The sequence below is a fragment of the Lonchura striata genome, chromosome 4, assembly GCF_050655825.1.
Source record: "Lonchura striata isolate lonStrDom1 chromosome 4, ASM5065582v1, whole genome shotgun sequence".
Taxonomy (NCBI): Eukaryota; Metazoa; Chordata; class Aves; order Passeriformes; family Estrildidae; genus Lonchura; species Lonchura striata.
In genome coordinates, this window is record NC_140706.1 from 65437829 (window position 1) to 65456191 (window position 18363).

Sequence of the window (18363 nt, forward strand, 5' to 3'; positions counted from 1 at the left end):
TAGAGGATTTGGTAACATCAGAAAAACAGACCGGGGGGAAAATCTTTTAATGTTTGAGGCACAAGGAGCGCAGGCACCTCCGCTCCCCGCAGCCCCCGGGGAAGTTCAGCGAGGCGCTTCCCTCACGGAGGCCGCGCCATGTCCGCTCCACGTCACGGGGCGGGCCGGAGGCAGCGGCGGGGCCGGCCCGGCTCTCGGCCGTTCTGAGGCGGCTCCGCGGGCCCCGGGCGGCTGTGGCTGTGCCGGGCCCGGGGCTGCTCCTGGCCGGGCACCGGGCTCTGGGCAGGGAGCGGAGGGGCGGCTCTCGCCGCGGCCCCCGCCCCGGGGCGCCGGCGGCTGAGGGAGCGCGTCCCGCCCCGGCGAGCGGCTGCTGCCGCCTCTGCTCCTGCGGCGCGGCTCCGCCTTCCCTTCCTTCCCTTTCCTTTCCCTTTCCCTTCCCTTTCCCTTCCCTTTTCCTTCCCTTTCCCTTCCCTTTCCTTTCCCTTTTCCTTCCCTTTCCCTTCCCTTTCCTTTCCCTTTTCCTTCCCTTTCCCTTCCCTTTTCCTTCCTTTTCCCTTCCCTTTCCCTTCCTTTTCCCTTCCCTTTCCCTTCCTTCCCTTTCCCTTCCCTTTCCCTTCCTTCCCTTTCCTTTCCCTTCCCTTTCCCTTCCCTTTTCCTTCCCTTTCCCTTCCCTTTCCCTTCCTTCCCTTTCCCTTCCCCTTCCCCTTTCCCCTTCCCCTTCCCCTTCCCTTCTCTCCCCTTCCCTTCCCTTCCCTTCCCTTCCCTTCCCTTCCCTTCCCTTCCCTTCCCTTCCCCTTTTCCTTCCCCTTTTCCTTCCCCTTTTCCTTCCCCTTTTCCTTCCCCTTTCCCTCCCCCTTTCCCTTTTCCCTTTTCCTTCCCTTTGCTCCAGCCGGACAAGCGGCTCTTCCCCCCGTGGAGTTTATCTGGGGAAAGCGCGGCCGGGTGAGTGCTGGTAGTGAGAGTTTATATTCGGTAGCGCTGGAGGTTTGTGTTCCGTAGCTTTCCCAGTGAGGAGCAGCGTGGGTAGTGCTTTTAGTTACTGCTTTTAGTTAGCTAAACACCAGCAATTGAAAGCTGCTAATGAGGGTGATGGCTAAAAGCACATGCTTTTTCTTATGAATGGCTCTTTAGTTATGAAATCACGGCGTTCCCTACGCTTTGGGAAGCTCTCTTTCTCGTTATTCGTGAAATTTGCTCTATGGACTAAAATCGGTATTTTTAATTAAGTGTTGCTTGCTGGGTTTAATGTGACTTAACGTGACCTAATCAGAGTACATGTCAATTACTCACCAACAAAGTAACAGGCCAAACAGATTTGCTTCTGCGGAGTTTCTATTCCTGTAAGTTGGAGATGGGGAATGGGCTTTGTCCCAGGGAATGTCGCTGTCCCCAGTTAGTGCTGCAGGAGAACTTGGCAGCAGGAGCAGGGCACGATGCATCCATCACTCAAACCTCAGAATTCCACTGGGTACCAAGTTCCCTGCCGTGGCAAAGGTGAAAGACCAGCTTTTGGTTCCAAGGATTTCAGTAGCAGAAAAGTTTCTGTCTGAGATAACACAGTCATTCTGGATCAAAAAAATCTGTGTCTTTCTTGTGCTTTGCAAGAGTATTTATTATTCTGTGATGTGAAAAAATATGTTTTTTTCAAATAATGGAATGTTGCCTTTTCATATGTATTTGTTTTGCCTGGGGCTTATTTTGTAAATCTTTATAATCTAAGTAGAACTCGGATTAAATTCACTGTGAAATGGTGAATTCCCTTTCCTATCAAAGAGTTTAATCCTTTAAAAAAAATATTTCTACGTTTTCACAGGACAAGATTTGAAGTTGGCTTCTATGCCAGCTGAACCCTAAGTTGTTTTAGGCCTACTCTGAGCCTGGTACATGGATTAATGTTTCTCTTGCTTCATGAATGTGAAATTAAAGTTCTAAAACACTGCATATGTATAGTACCTCTGAAAAGAGATTCTCTAAGCAATAGAGAGTGTTGTAGAGTGTTGTGTTAAATATATAGCTGTAAAGAAGGTTGAGTTCTGTCTGAATTCTTTTTGAAATATTAGTAGCCGGGCCTACAAATAATAATCCTCCATTCAGTTCCATACTTTTGTGATACACGCTGAACTTTTTTCAGAATGTATTGAATGCTTTACTGTTGAAAGTGAGCTTCTATCAGTGATGTTTAAAATCTGTCCCTTTTTGCACCTTTGGCATCTCACATTTACATCCTTTGGCTTGTAAGGGCAGCAGCTTTCCTGTTTCCTGCCATTCCTTTGCTGTTGCCTCCTTTCTATCCCCACTGTCTTTTTCCTATATCCTCCTGCAGAAGTTTAGAACTATTAAAAGACAATGGGATGTGTATCAAGAAAAATGGGCAAGAAGTTGTTTAAATCAAAATATAGCCATTGCATTCACCACTTATTTTTTTCTTCTTTGTTACCCTTTGCAGTTACAAAAGCCTTACTCAGATTCTTACAAAACAGAACAAAAATAATTCTTAAAACAGAATGTGAAAGAAATGTAACTCTTTATTATTGTTACAGTTCTTGTAGATTTTTTCAAGTCCTCTTTTTTTTAAACAGTTGTGCTAAATAGAAGAATTTTAGAAGCTTTTTTATTTTTTGCCCTTGAAGCATTATATTGTTAAACATATTTCTGACTGCCAGTCCCATTTATGTAGATAGAGGCCTGTGTTATAGCCATGATTCTCAAAAATTGTGTTTTTCAGATCAGAGGTTAAAAATGGCACTTGGACACTGTGAAGCCAGTGAGCTTCTGAGAATTGCTGCTGAGCAGGTATGTGAAGATGGAAGTAGTAAGAATTTTTTGATTTTGTTTTGTGATAAACATCTTTTCAAATATGGAGCACAGCTCACTTCAGTGTTGTCTGGCCCTGGTTTGGGTCCATCATACAACGCAGCAACAGCTGAAAAAAACTGCACTAACAGTGAATTATGGTATTTTTAGTGAATTTCTGAAAGTTTCATCCCTGAAAGAGCCCTTGGTTTGTAATTCAGCACACTTTTTCACTTTTATAGACTTCCCTTTTCTAAAAGATTGGTCTCCTGTTGAGATAGCTTTTTGTGCTGGGTACCATAAGCCTGTCTGAAAGCTTGTGCAGAAGCAGGGCTTCACTGCTTTCCTGATGCTGAGATGCATGGAAATGAGCCAAGCACTTCGACAAACCCATAATTGTTCTTTTAAGATTTAGTTGATTTTCCCTCAGATGTAATTATGCTTTAGATCAGAGCATGTCCAGGAAAAAAAAAAAAATCATTATTTTGTCATATTGGGCCAACATTTGAGGGTTTTTGAACATAAACCTGGAAGTGATTCTGTGGCATGTTGTGTACAGATTACAGTATAGATAGTTTCGGGTTTCGTATAGAAGATTAAAACCACATGCATTTATGTGCAATTACTAATGAGTAAATCACCATTCCATTACAGGAACATGCCCTTGGTGGTAATGGCACATCAGGATCCAGGATAATGGACCAAAGGTAACTGATTCCAAGTGATAAGTGGGAATACTGCAGTATATTTGAAGGAAATTGCCATGTGCTCACAGGAGTGTAAATATCCAGGTGAACTGGGTCTTGTATAGATGTGTCTGTAGAAGTGTTACTGTGATAGTTGTTTTTAGTGGTATTGTGTTTATTCAGTAAATTGAATTATTGACTTTGCTTCCACAAGCTGTAAAATAAACTATGAGAGATGAATGAAGGAATTTCTAGTCAAAGTTTTGAGAGAATAAACAAAAGTTCTGGTAAGATCACACTGATCTAGGTAACACAGGTAACTGCTGTCTGTTGAGATTGGAGGATGTTTTTAAAAATGTTTTTTTGACACTCTTCAACTAAGAGTTGTCTATCAGTGGATGGTTTAATGATCACTGTAATTTCCTCTTACAAAAATAACCTAGCTTTTCTTGTTAGGTTTTAATATAGAATTTTCAGAGAATTGCTATCAATTATGGAAATATTGGGAGGGAGAAAGTCTAGAACTACAGTGTTCTGCATTGTCTTTTAGGCCTCTTTACTATTGTATGTGAAAGCAACAATGAAGTGTAGTCTTTTAGTATTTGGGATTCTGTGCGAATTGATTAAACATTAATTTTGTATTAATAGTAATTTATTATGTCCCATTATATGTTCTATTTCTTTTATGTAGGACCCTTGCTGTTAATGATCATTATTTAAAAGTAGTGATTAAATTTGTTTATTTGATTCTGGGGAATGTTGAGCTTGGAACTCAAAAGTGACTGTTCTGTTCTGACCTCTAGATTAAGAATTCTTTAAAATTAGTTAATTTTCAGAGCATTTCAGCACTTCCAAAACTCATTCTGATCATGCTTTTCAACTTCTTAGCTTGTCAGCTCTAATCACAGAGTATGGAAAAAACGTGCAAGAAATGAGAGAACAGCTGCAGCTTTATCAGGTATGGGAATTTCCTACATTTCAGACTGGATCTTCTTGTAGAGGTGTGAATATGTTGGGCACTAGTTTTTATCGTGCTTCACGAAGCTGCTGGACTGCAGGCTGCCTCAAGGGGATGAATGGAGAGCTTCTGTGAAAAGGTTGGGCGATTGTCCAAATTGCAGCAGTGTAATCCTGTGGGTTGAGGTGGAAGGGATCCATCTTCCTTTCACATGACTGAAAACATAAGTGATATTAAAACTTATGGCACACAGAAAGCAATTTTTGCTTGTGATCTTCATGCAGAAGTTACACGCTGCTTTTGGTTTAATGCACTTAATTTGTTTGATCTGTGCATTATAAAGATTTTGCAAATAGTCTTGCAGCCTGATCAATTTCAGGAGGCAACAGAACCACTGTGGCTTCCTTGCACTAGTAAACAAAACAGCCAGTTTGTTTCATATAACTGGAGTTTCTCCTCATTTAATTCTGAAGCTTTCATCACATGCTTGCAGCATATGAGTTATCCACTCTACCCCTAAAGCTTGAGTTAATTAAAAATCAATCTGTAAGAGCCATGAGAATTTCAAAAGGTTAAGTTTAATGTCTGTAATAACTTCCAAATGCTGAGGTGTAACAGAACTTGGCAGCCATTAAATTTGAGTGGAATCTTTTGACTTGCCTTAAAAAAGCAATTGACTTTCATTTACTGTATTATGCTGGATTAAATTGTCCAACTTTTACAGTGTCAGACAGAAATACAGGATGACAGTGGTACCAGAGTTTGTGTAATTTAAATGAGTGCTTACTCTTGAATGTTTTTGTTTCAGGCACAAATGGGTGAGATGAAGCTAAAATTGGAAGAAGTCACCAAGGAAAATGAAAGGTAAAAATTGCACTGCCATGTTGCTACTACTGTTTCAAATTATTCTTAAACATTAAAAAGCTTTTTTGACTTAGGACCTTGAAATCTTTGAAATCTTCTACTAAGTAAATTCAGGATCCTAATGTTAGAATGTCTTGAAGTGCTTGATACAGATTACAACACCAGGTATAGGAGATTTTGCCATGTCACTAAGAACTAGATGTGAAACTATTTCAAACTGTCCATTTTGTTTATAGATCATAACTTAATAGATTTAAATTTGACTTGGAAGGAAGTAGTATGTACAGGTGAAGGGCACGGTATATTTCAGATGTTAAAATAATCCCTTTTAAAGAAATACCTTGCTGAACTTAGTTCTTTGAATTTCAGTCTGCATGCAGAGTTGAAAGAGTCTCTTGAGAAGCAACTGGAGGCTCTTCCTGCAGATGAAAGCACAGTGAGAACCCTTCAAGAGGAACTACGGCTGGCAAAGCAAGTGTGTGAGATAAACATTTCTATTGTTTTATTTCTCTTGTTGTGCCTTGGTAGACTGGGGAGGTTGTTTTATTTCTTGATTTAGAAATCATTTGCTCAGAGTTCCTTGAGTCTGTTTTGAGCCCCTCTTGAACTCAAAGATTGAAGAAACTTCTTTCCTAGATTCATAAAATATTTTTTTAATATTAATTTATGTCAGTAATTTTACCTGGTTGACTTGATCTGTATGTCGAGTTAATGATCAGCAACTCCATGAAATATTTTGTTCAATCAAGCTTTTTGTAGTAACTTGTCATTTTAATCAAAACTATTGTAATGTGATATGAGGAAGGAAGTGCGGGATGTAGAAAATAGTATCTAAATGTAAAAATACAAGCAAATTTTGTTCAGTTTATTACAATATATCAATTGAATTTTGGTACTTGAATAGTATCTATACTGCAGGCCTGTCTAAAGACCTGTGAAAGTTTGAGCTCTTCAAAAAAAAAAAAAAAAAGGCAAAATATTGGAAGTGGAATTTGAACTTCCAAGCACCTGTTTTTGTGCACTTGAATTTAAATTTAAAAAAAACATATGCAGAGAAAAGTACAGGTAATGGCTTTTCTTCAAAATAGAAATTAAGACCTGTCTTTTTAGACAATGACAGATGAAAACAAACGTGCTGTAATAGAATATTGTTCTGTAAATTAGGAAAAAGACCAAGCAGTTGAGCGCTGGCAGACGTTGTCACAGGAGCACGACCGACTTCAGCAGCAGTACCAGGAGCGCCTGACTGAAACACACGTTCTCATAGCTGAAAGGAAAAAGCAGAATGTAATTTTCATTTATTGTTGCTCTTTTTTTATTTTCATATACCTATATATATATATATATAATACATACATACACAAAATATGCATGTGCATATAAATAATCCTGTGTTTGAATTGCATGGTCAGTAATCATCAGGACAGTAAAACATCTGAAAAAGTTGCTTAAGATTTCTGAATTCTGAGGTGAAAGTCTATCTGTTCTCCTAGCTGGAAAAGTAGTCACCATTTCCTGCTGTTATTCAGTAGAGAAGTAAACAGGTGAAAAAATCAAATTCATTAGTCTTTGTCTAATGCTAGCTTGCATTTAGCAGCCTGTTTTTCTTATGCTGAATTGGGGAAGGCCTTTCAGGAAATTCTTAGAAAAGTTGTTCTGCTCTGATGAGCTATGTAGAGATGCTCAGTGTGTGGAGAAGTAATAGAAATTTGATGCATTTATGTACTTTGCTACGTTTATTTCTAAGAGAGAACCTACAAATTCTTTTAATATTTTCTCTCCATTTTCAAACACATTTGACTTGTGGGCACAGCTACAGCTCACCTCAGACATATTTTTTTACTGATTTTTGGTTTTTTGTGGTATTGAGTTCACCTTGGCAATGTGATAATTTCTGAGAAAGAGGATAAGTGTCTGTGCAGCTGTTGTACTATTTCTTAATGATTTCAAGGAATAGTTAAGAAGACCCTGATCTTTGTGTGGTTCCAGCTTTCTGCTCATGTTTCTAATATTAAATTTTTTTTGGTTGTATTGTCAGTTACTAATAACATATACAGTGGAGTATAGAGAGCCACTGGTAGCTGTTGTAGGGCTTCCAGATTCCATTTCTTATTAGTAAGTAAATTTTTGGTGCATTTTAATGCCACCATGACAAGAACAAGGCTTCTATTCTTAAATGCTAATTGTCTCCCAGAGAAAACTGCTCTCCAGTTAAATAAACTTATTTCAGGTTTAGTTTTCAATGAAGGAGTAGCAAACAGCTGTGAAAAGCAAATAGAAAAAGTCAGATCAAGTAGAATTGACAGAAGGCAAGGAGGAGAGGGGACATCATAAGGACTGGATGTAGAAGGCAAGGGAGAAGCAGGAATAAGTTTCTAGCATATTCTTGGCCTTGAGACTGTTAGTACATTTAGAAGATACTTCAGCTCAGGGACCTCAGTCCTCTCTCTGCTCTGAAGGCACTTGGCATGCTGCATATGGTTTTTCTGAGTTATGCTAGTTTTCCTAGAATGGTAAGAGTTCACATTCAGAGACTCAAGACCTTAACTGAGCATTTTTTTTTTAGGGACACAAGACGTCCTTGTATGGCAAAGAACAAATGAAAATGTCCATAACAGGAATTTTTTAATTAATGGGTGCATGTCTGTTACTTTGCTTAGCAAAAATGCTTGTAGTACATGTAGTAGTCTGTGTGTCTCTTTAAAAGCACTGTGTGCTTTAAAAGTACATGCTTTAAAACCACATGTGTACTTTCATGTTTTCATATTAAATGCATGTGAGTTTTGGAAGGAGGCAGTTTGTGGCCCAGGGAAAATTGGATAAATTGTTCAGTAGTAAACCTAATTTTATGGGGTATGAAGTCAACAGCTAAAAACAATCTAGCTGAAATCTATGGAGACACACTGAATTTCCTGCTGCATGTATAGTTTTAAAATGTTTTCAGTTGACTATGAAGCTTTCTAATTATTCACTCTTTCTGACTATAATTATTATAAGAAGTTCTGAATTCTCTTTTTAGGATCAACGGACTAGCGTTCAGCAGCTGACTCGCCAACTGCACATGGTGAGTAAAACCTTCTGAACAGTGAACTAGTAATTTATTTATTTTCCTAGCAGACCCTCAAAGTACAAAAACAAAGCAAAAAGACCTTGACACATACCTGATGTCACTCAAATTTGCAAACTTCTCCAGCAACCAGGAAGCAGTGATGGCTTTATTCCTGTACTCCAAACACCAGGTCAATGTGGTTGAGAGGTCAGCTTTTAATTTTATGTGAGCTCTTTCTTTTACACTTCAGGGGTAAGCTTACACTCAGAACTGCAGTATGTGGCTAGTGTACTTCTCACATGTCTTCACAGAGGAAACTTTTTTTTAAATTATGCCCTCTTGCATAAGCTAGCTCTGGCATATTTTTATCCATTCCTGTTTTGGCACTGCTGTCTTGAGTGTCTTTGTCGCCTCTATGCACATTTTGCTGAGCTCTAATAACCTTCCAGTGCTTTATCCACATCCTTAGACTGGGAGACTTCTTAGTTTATAAGCTTTAGCTTAGGCCTTCCAAAATTGACGAGCAGTTTTAGTAGAAAGTGTCAAGTAGTTTCTGTTGAAAAATTGAGGTGAAAGAGGAGGTGAGGTTTTTGACTGAGCAACTTGTTTTTGATTCTTGTATGATTTATTTTTGGGTGTTTGTTCTGAATACTGGGAGTGCAAAAAGACTCCTAACCTACTCTAACAGTCTATTTGTGTTTTTATCACTGAAATATTTTTCCTCACATCAGAGAAAAGAATTAAGACAATATTTAAGATAAAGATAATCCATTTGTTTGCATTATCCAAAAGATATTTGGCACCACCTGTTACCAAAGGCATAAAGATGTCATGGGATAAAGCATCGAACCTTTTTTGAACTAACAAACTGAAAAATAGGAAGTGAGGAGACATGTTAATTAGCCATGTTTTTTATTGTGGTGAAACAGCTGTGTTTCCTAGATGTGCCAAGGTTGGAATTGTTCAGTATATTTATGCATGCTCTGGAAATGAGAATTCAGTACTGAGGCAAGAGTGTTCACTGCTGTTGTTAAAATATTTAACTGTACTAAACTAGAGAAATTTGCAGAAAGATCTCATTGATTATCTGAGTTAATTTCATCTGGTATTTTGTTGTTATTAATGAAACAAAAATAATAGATGTGGGCAAGATGGGGTTTTTACTTTGAGTACTCTATGGTGGTCTTGAAATGAACTGTTAGCACTCAGAATAGATATTTTAGAAACAAGAAAGTGCCTGAAAACAACTCTTAGCAACAGTCAAAAAAACAAGAAAAACATTAGTAATTAATAGGAGAGAGGAGAGAAAAGGAGAATATTGTGCATTTTGAATGCTGCCTGCCATTGTGGTCATTTTTACTATCTCAGTGTAAGGCATGTGTAACACATTTAACCTTTTCAATACTGTAATGAACATGTTACAAATATCTTTTTATTTCACAGACCAATCAGCAGTTTCTGAAAACTGTGACAGAACAAGATGTGGAACTAGAGCAGCTACGAAAACAACTGAGGTATAAACCAGGCAGATTGAAAAAAAAAAATTAACATGTTTTCTTTAGCTTTTCCTAACCTGCTGCTGTGTCATGGGCCTTGTTTGTACTGCAAGTTATTGTTATCCTCATAGTTACAATGCTTTCAGTACCTGCCACTGAAGTTTGTATAGACATCATTAGTGTTATGGTAACATATTTCCAGTTAGTGTTGTTTGGTTCAGCTTTTCCCTGAAGTAGTCAACATTTGACCTTTGATTTAAAAGGGAAAAAATTGTATCACATCACAATTGATTCTGAAGATAGGCTTTCATAGAATACAGTTTGCTCAAAAGCCAGTTACATGGTTACTTATTGCAATTCTGAAATTTGAATGTTCAAACAAGCTTCCAAGTCTTAATTTTTAAATAAAATTTGCTTTTACCCTTTATCAATAAAGAGCTCTAAACCATAGGTTCTGTGGAAGTTGAAGGTAAAAGAAGTGTTAATTACATTCCTGAAGTATATGAAGAGAAAGGAGAAATAATACCTATTACACAATTCATGATTATTTCTGTTCACAGCTGAAGTCTATTCAATGCCAGTTAATGTAACTCTTCTCTCTTTTAACTAGCAATGGTTGATCTAAAATTAAAATTTTATATCATTCAACAGTGGATTTATGAACTGAGATTAAAACAACAAATTCAGTCATTATCAATCTCTAGTTACAGACAGTGATGACATTCACCTTCGTCTCAGATCACCCTAGAGTCCTTGCACCCCTAAAAACAGTGTTTTACTCCCAGTGTTAATGGCAGCAGCTCTGTCTAGCCCTAAAAGGGGCTGCAGTGTTTCTCCAAGAAGTCTGGTGTATTTTCACCAGTTGCTTCTATAACATGAAGATGTAGTCTGCATGGATTATATAGCATATGGTGCAGGCAATTCTAACCCTTTGGGATGTTTTCCACAGTTTTACATGATTTATGGTAATAGAGTACTAAGTCAGGAATGCAAAAGTAGATTTTAAAAAATGACTTGTATGTTAGAGAATTGAGGTTTAAATTATGTTTGTATGGCCTGGATAAAACACACAAATTAAGAAACTTGGCATAGCTAGGGCATGAATCTGCATCTCAGAATCATAAAGCTCTTAAATAGAGATAACTTGCCAAGATTAGGTTAAAGATATCTTTTACAGTAAAGAATAAAAGTTGTATCTTTAGAATCAATTTGTTGCCTGTAAAATGCAGACCCCGGAAACTGAACCTGGTTGTTAAAATGCATTGTTAATACTTAAGGTGTTCTGATTTTTATGACCATTTTTCTTCTTTTTCCCTTCTTATGCTGCCTTTTGAGTTTTTACTTTGTTTTACAACACTTCTAAAATATTTTGTAGGAGGCAATTTAATATCCTCCTGAATTTATAGTACTTCTTGTAGGAGAAAGATGCAATGTTTCAGATAGACTAAAGTCAAAGTTTTGGGCCAACACTGTGTTTAGGAATGATGTTTTTGTTGTAGTTTTTGCATCTTAAAGAAATTGTAACCAAATCAACTTTTCCAATTAACTGGGCTAAAATAAAGTATTTGCTGTAAAATTGCTTCTATTATGTATATTTTGCTTAAGATTTTCATGTTGGTACAGTATGCTTGACTTGTATGCCATTAATTCAAAATCAGTATTTCTAGAAGAAGTATTTGCTTGAAGTTGATTGTCAGAAGTATGAAATATTTTCCAGCTTCTCTCATGACTGTTGGTGTTGCAGTTTGCATGAGCTAATCTAATACGTGCTTGCTGTGTTTTACCTTTGTGATAGAGCCAGTCATTGGTTTTTAAATTTAGCCTCATATGCAGGCTGAATAATTGGGTTACACCCCAGGTGAAGGCTCTCTGTGTCTTTCTGTTCCCAAGTCAGAGGAGTGGGAGGGTTGCTTTTTTCAACAGACTTTTCTACTGAGGATGAAGAGCCACCAGTCATGAACATGATTCACTAACTATTTTTTCCCCTTTTCTCCTTCAGCCCACAAAACCTATTCGGATTACAAAGCACGTTAACTAAGTTCTTTAGAAGTGTATAATGATTGTTTTAATTCCTAGTCCTATTACTTTTAAAAAGTAAAATCTAATTCTGGAAAAGACTTCTCCATTACGTATCTGTGACTAAGTTATTGAATCATTGAAGTTTTTGATTTCCTAGTCCTTCTTTAATCAATGCATACACCTTCCTTATAATCTATAAAGTAATTTCCACAGGACTTTTGGAATTTGGTATTCCTCTCTCTCTGTGCCACATAAGGAGAAGGAGTAATCCTCTTCTGCCCTGTGAAAACAGTATTGTGGAATTTTTCTGCTCTTCACAGCAATTGTGACAAACTTTTAATTGAGCCTTTTTTTCCCCCTCTATAATAACTGTTTTTTTTATATACAGGCAAGCCAAAATAGATGGGCAGGCAGCAAATGCTAAGCTTGAAGAAATGATGGCATTGAAAGAGAAACTTCAGAGCCAATTGGAGAGAAAGGTATCCTAGAGAAATGAATCATTTCTGTTGCAACTGCGTGGGCTGTCATTTTCTGAATGCTGACATTAAATGAACTGCAAGTTGTTACCTAGCTTGTTTTATGTGACCATATCTTTATTTTGTTCAAATCTGGATAACACTTTCATTCTTTCCAGGAAGAAGACAGGATGTCTGCTCAGGAGAGAGAAACAGCATCTGACAAACGCTTGCAGCAAATGCAGTCTAATATAAAACAGTTAGAAATAAGGTAAAGAGAGCTCACTGTGTGTTACTAACAGGATACATGCAAACCCTACAATAGAAGGGTTGTCTGTCCTTGCATGTTTTGTGGCAAACATGTTAGGAAGTAACAAAGACATGTTTTTGATGATCCCTCTGAGGTTCTCTTCTTTCTCATGTCTGCCAATACTGACAATCATAAACAATAAGAATTCCTGAGCTGTTGTGAAATTACCAGTGGTTTTCTTTCTCTAAAAGCTGTGACTTCATTGCCCACATCCAATTATTCAGTTTCCTCCACAGAGGAAAACTTTATTTCTTTTGGGGCTGTTCTGTTCTGGTTAAATATAGAACATTTTCAGTGATGTATCCCAGGATATCACTGGGATTCTTCTAAGGATCTTCTGAGATTACATATCTGAGTTAACTCCTATAATTCTGTTTCTTTCTAGGACTTGATTGATCATCAAACGCAAAACACTCTGTCCAAAAACAAGCAGAAAACAATGCAATTTGGGCAATTTATGAATAGCTACTTACTAATAGCTCAATTTGAATGGATCAGTGTCCTAATTGACCATCTCATTGTCAAATTTCTACTGTCTCATAGATTGTGTGTGACTGTTCAAGATGCTGAACGGCTGAGAACAGAAAAAGTAGCCCTGGAGGAGCAGATCAGTGAGCTTCAGACCAAGTGTGCCAGTCTGGAAAGTGAGACATACGACGCTGTTGCAAAAGTCCAAGATTGCATACAGCTCTTGGAAGAAGCTAACCTGCAAAAAAGTCAAGTAAGGCATTGGATGAAGGTGTTTTCTAGAAATGAAGATTATTAGGATACACAAGCTAGCTTCTTTTGTGTCTGTTGTGCTAAAATTAGTCCTGCATAGAGAGCAAGCTGGGATGTGACCACTCATCACTCAGATTTGTCATACAGTATGAACTTCAAAGCGTATGTTGAGTGCCTGGATAAAGGTCATCTAAGTGGTAACACTGTACCTAAACACGAATCTTCCAAAGTTTTTGACAAGAGTTCAGAGTTTCTTACCAAATACTAGTGTCAGGAAAAAAGAGGAAGGTTCTGTTACAAATTTATAACTGTTAAAGACAAGGCATAGAAAACAAGGAAAGTGCAGAGTCATCAACAAAGAGACCTAGGCATGTGGAGAGCCTTAAAATAAACTTTATATACAATGTGTGATTGAACTATCATAGAATAACATTTATGCCAAAACTACTGATGTGAAAACATGGCTCAAGGGGCCAAAACAAAGCAGACAATTCTTAATTTACTGCTCTGGCTTAAACATCTTGAATTTTTTCAGACTGAGAAGAAAATTCAATTAACATAAGGGAAAAAAAAAATAGTGTTCAGTTAATGAACAAAATAAAAAACATGCACATTAATACACATATCTGTTAACACTTTCTGCTTCAAATTGTTTTCTCCCTGCTCTGTAGGAGACTGAGGTGGAAATTTTGCTCTGGGTTCCTGTGCTTTCTTCTGTGTAATTCCATGTTCAGCCAGAATCTCCCAGTCCCCATAGAAAAAGGCATCTATTGACACTAACTCTTTGTGTGGTTCTGATTTACAGGAATGTGCATTTAGTGTCACGTGTTTTCAGTGTCAGTGTTACTGAGTCTCAGTGTCAGCTACTCCAAAGTAAAAAGGAAAAGACGGTGTCTTTTGAGAAGTGTGTGTTTTTCTCTTGGCGCTCTTAGTATCACACTGACATATCAGTCATATTTCATTTTGTTATTTTTCTTCTAGGCACTCTTTGGGGAGAAACAGAAGGAAGAAGAGATCAAAAAACTGCAGGATGAAATGTCTCAACTTGCAGAAAATACTGCTGCAAGAATTAGAAAGGAAGTAAGTTATGATGTTTAGTAAGAATGGGAAGATTTTTTTTTTGTTTTCCTCAGAGTGAAAAACTACTGCTGGTGTATGGTCATCACAAGCAGTTTTCTCACAAGAGTTTGGATAATATAAGTGGCAAAGCAGCATGCTGATAGCACCATCCTCTTCAGCATTTGTTGTCCAAACATGTGTTCTAAACAAGAAGCAAAACTGTTGGTGTCTCTGCAGACACTGGCATGGAGAAGGTTGCACTGTGAAGATGTGAATGGTAGTTGTGGTGTCTTCATTTGTGTTTTTTTTCTCCTAAACACCCTCAGTTAAAGTAGTATGGATTGATAATAATCATTCTTCTAACATTTATGTCTTAAGAGCTGTCAGTTCTTGCAGTCCCAGGTATTTTCATGCTTTAAATACATGCACCACCTATATACGACATATATATGTCAAAAAGCAAGATGGAAAAGTAGTTTTTGGGCCTAATTTTGTAGTTTTGTTTTGGTCACAGGTAGACACTGCAAAGAAGCAATGTAACATGCAGGTTTCTCGGCTGACAGAAGAAGTTTCAGCTCTTCAGATGGTATGGAGTGGATTGATAAAAATATTTTCAGTAGCAAAACATTCAAGACTTCTAAGACTTTAAGTTAGACTTTTGATGATCAAATACTTCCACTAGAACTTAGTATTTTAGGTCAATCAACATGTGATTAATGAGTAATTGTGTAGGACAGTCCTCTCTTACTGTATAGCACATTACATCCTGCCTGTCTCCAGAGATGAGTTCACAGGCATTTTGAAAGTGAGATCTGGGCTCTAGAAAATGCTTCCCATGTGATGGCATTTGTTAAATATCCCTGTTTCTTTCAGAGACACAATAAACTCAACCTTCCATGCTTACCTGTAGTTGTGTGTGTACAAAGGAAAGCTGATATGAAAGCTGAGAAAGTATCCTAAGACAAAGTCTGTGGATCACAGACATCATATTTCTGAGTGAACCAGGAACTTGTAATAAATTATGCAGGTGACCAAAAGAATTCTGTGCTTATGCACCTATTTATGCATTAAATAGATTTTAAAAAGGTTTCATTTGATGTGTCTTGGTCTGTATATTGAGTGATTCTGTAGAGAAAACAATGAGCAGGTAAATATAATCAAATGCATCCAAGGCAGTAGCAAGAACTGCATTTACACTGTGGTGGCGGGGGGGGGGAGGGTTTGGCTTCAGCACTTCCTGAATTTTTATTTTGATTTATTAAATCTTATTTAAAAATTACTTTTATGAAAAGGAATGTGGAGAAAAACAAAGTCAAATTGAACGAGCCATTAGAGAAAAGAGAGCAGTGGAAGAAGAACTTGACAAGGTAAGGCAATTGTATGTATTTTTACATCACGTTTAAGATCTCTTTACAGAAGGAAAAATACATAGATATTTTCCCCATTTTTCATGTGTTTTGCCCTTAATGTCTTATTTTATTTTTGAGTAGATTTTCATAGTTGCCTATTTTCATATATTTACTTTAAGGTTGTTTGCATTCTTGTTTTTTTTTTTTTTTAATCCAGAGATCTTTCAAAGCTGCAGCACCAAACTGAAAAAGAAAGTTCTTTGAAAAGTGTAAAAAGTAAAAAAGAGATGTGTAGCTTAACCAAAAGAATGCTGATACATATTCCAGTTAAGATCAGTAGACAGAAAACAAAATAAATATCTTTGAAAGCTTTTCTCTTTTTCAAGTGGCAGCAACAATGTTAGAAATACAATTTAATTTTAAATTATGGTAAAATAGGATGCAATGAGAAAATTTACATGTGAATTACTCACATGTAAATTTTCTGTTCAGATTTACAGGGAGCACAAACCTGACAGTAGAAAGCTGGAGCAGCTGCATCAGAAGTATTTACTTGCAGAAGCTGCCAAGGATGACCTTCAGCGGAGTCTACAGATGACACAAAAGAAACTGAAACAACTGGAAATGAAGTAAGTGATGTTACAGGTGGTTACAGAAGGAGGGAAAAAAAGCAATGGTAACTATTTCAGACTATTTAAACTGTTCAATGTGTGTTGTTAGAGCTTTGTCAAATCCTTTTATTCAGTAGCAGACATAGTATCAAGATACCGTAATTGTGAAACTGTCTTGGTTTGAAAAGACAGGAGTCTGTGAAGGAAGGGAAATGCCTCCTGTGAAATGAAAAAGGTAAACCCCCTCCCTCCAAATTACCACAATTTCAAAAAAGGCTCTCAGGCAAAGATACAGGAATGGGAATAACAGTTCTTTACTAGGATAAAAACGAAATAAAAGTAAATAATAAAAATGTAATTAGTACAAACAAAACTAGTGATGGAGTCAGAAACCTGTCACCCTGAGGAGTCAGGGTGTTGGTAGTATCCAGTTAAATGGCTGTTCCTCCTGGAGTGGCAGATGAAATGCTGCTGAAGCAGTGATCTGTAGAAGGGTGTAGTTTTCTCTGAAGGTCTGGTAGTAGTTGGGCCTGGTCTTCCTCTGGGAATCCAGCAGAGAAGAGAGCTGATTCTCTGGGAATCCAGAGAAGGGCTGCTTGGTGTCCCAAAAAGTGCTGATTTTATGCAGGTACAGATGCTTGGCTCCTCCCTCTGGGCGGAGCATCTCACAATGGGATGATGTAACTTTACCAGTCATGCAGTGAGTCATTCAATAGTCTATTAACAGAAGATATCTCCCTGGAGGGAGACATTGTTCTTGGAAGAGATAAGAAAACTGCCCAACCTCCAACAGATGGCAATACATGCTTATTTTACAAGCCAGGACAGACACTAAGATTGATTTTATCAATTCCATTATCATGATAAAGTTCTTTGCTGATTTGTGGGTAGCTCCCAGTCTATATCTTTCATTCTCTGGTTCAGGAGATGTTCAGTTCTTCAGTTGCAACCAAACTTTCCTTCTCTTTTAGCTCTGAGGAAGAGAAATCTCGTTGGCAGGAAGTTATCTGTAAATTGCAAAGCACTCTGGATTCAGAAAGAGAAAAGAGTTCCTTTGTCAGTGAACAAAGACTAAAACTTCAGCAGGAGAATGAACTATTGCAAAACGAAATGGAGGGTTTGAGAAAACTGGCAGTAGAGGCCCAAAAAAAAGCTAAAGTAAAGGTATGTTTTCGGTTTGTGGGTGGTTTTTTTTTGGGTTTTTTTTTTTTCATAATGTAAGGCTAATATTTGCTTAGTAAGGTGGCAGTTCTCAGAAAAAAGCATAAAATGTTTAAACCAAGGTTGAGGCTTTCAGTGATGCTTCCTGGTTGCTGCTTAAAAGTAGTTTTATTATTGCATTGTGTGTCCTCAGAATCCATGGGGGAGCTCAGTGTCTGCTAATTAATTTGTATTTTAATGTGTATTAAATTCTCCTTGATCAGATGACCCTAAAGGTTCTTTGCTTTAAATAAGATGAATAGATTAAATAATGCAAGTCCCAATCTTCATTTATTTATTGTGTCTGATGTGTCAGAAATCTTTGGCTGTCTGACTTTCTGTCCAGAATGTTCCTCTACTTGTGTGTCCACCATGTTGTCAGGGCAGTGTGTAACTAATAAATTATTTAACAGTGTGGCTGTCAGCACTGACTCTTATTTTCTGGACAGAAGAAATTGTTCTCTATGCTTAGCTGCAGACAAGAGATTTAGCTGCAGGCTGGTTTGTTCTTTTTGAACATGTTCATTAGATGCCCCTGAGCAGGCTGCAGATGGGATAAGGAATCAGTAGTAACCTCAACAGATTCAGGGCACCTGTGGCTTCTGGAGGGAGGAACAGCTTTCATCCTTGATGTGCTTTCTGAACATGCAAAGCTGGTACTTTCCCCTCTGCAGTGTAAAGATACCAAAGAAAGGGAACTGAGGATCTGGAGCAATGAAGACAACCTCAGTAAGCAATTTTACAAGGTGTGAGTGGGGACCAGCTCAAATCTGGCTTCCACTTTGCACTACAAG

The 18363-nt window shown here is 37.7% G+C and overlaps 1 protein-coding gene across 2 annotated transcripts in view; it reads left to right on the forward strand.

Moving 5' to 3' along the window:
• Positions 1-226: 226 nt before the first annotated feature.
• The window catches only part of SCLT1 (sodium channel and clathrin linker 1), a 31479-nt gene continuing 13342 nt past the window's right edge, over positions 227-18363 (forward strand). Inside the window, exons 1-17 of one of the 2 annotated variants that reach the window (XM_021541614.3) lie at positions 227-942; positions 2726-2793; positions 3448-3500; positions 4368-4437; positions 5246-5301; positions 5671-5776; positions 6466-6588; positions 8321-8365; positions 9794-9864; positions 12254-12344; positions 12500-12591; positions 13174-13351; positions 14332-14430; positions 14924-14995; positions 15702-15776; positions 16251-16387; positions 17341-17533. In XM_021541614.3, coding sequence (XP_021397289.3) covers positions 2740-2793; positions 3448-3500; positions 4368-4437; positions 5246-5301; positions 5671-5776; positions 6466-6588; positions 8321-8365; positions 9794-9864; positions 12254-12344; positions 12500-12591; positions 13174-13351; positions 14332-14430; positions 14924-14995; positions 15702-15776; positions 16251-16387; positions 17341-17533 — 1515 coding nt within the window. In that variant the 5' untranslated portion in view covers positions 227-942; positions 2726-2739. The remainder of the gene's footprint in view (positions 943-2725; positions 2794-3447; positions 3501-4367; positions 4438-5245; positions 5302-5670; positions 5777-6465; positions 6589-8320; positions 8366-9793; positions 9865-12253; positions 12345-12499; positions 12592-13173; positions 13352-14331; positions 14431-14923; positions 14996-15701; positions 15777-16250; positions 16388-17340; positions 17534-18363) is intronic. The other variant, XM_077783041.2, reaches the window with a different exon arrangement.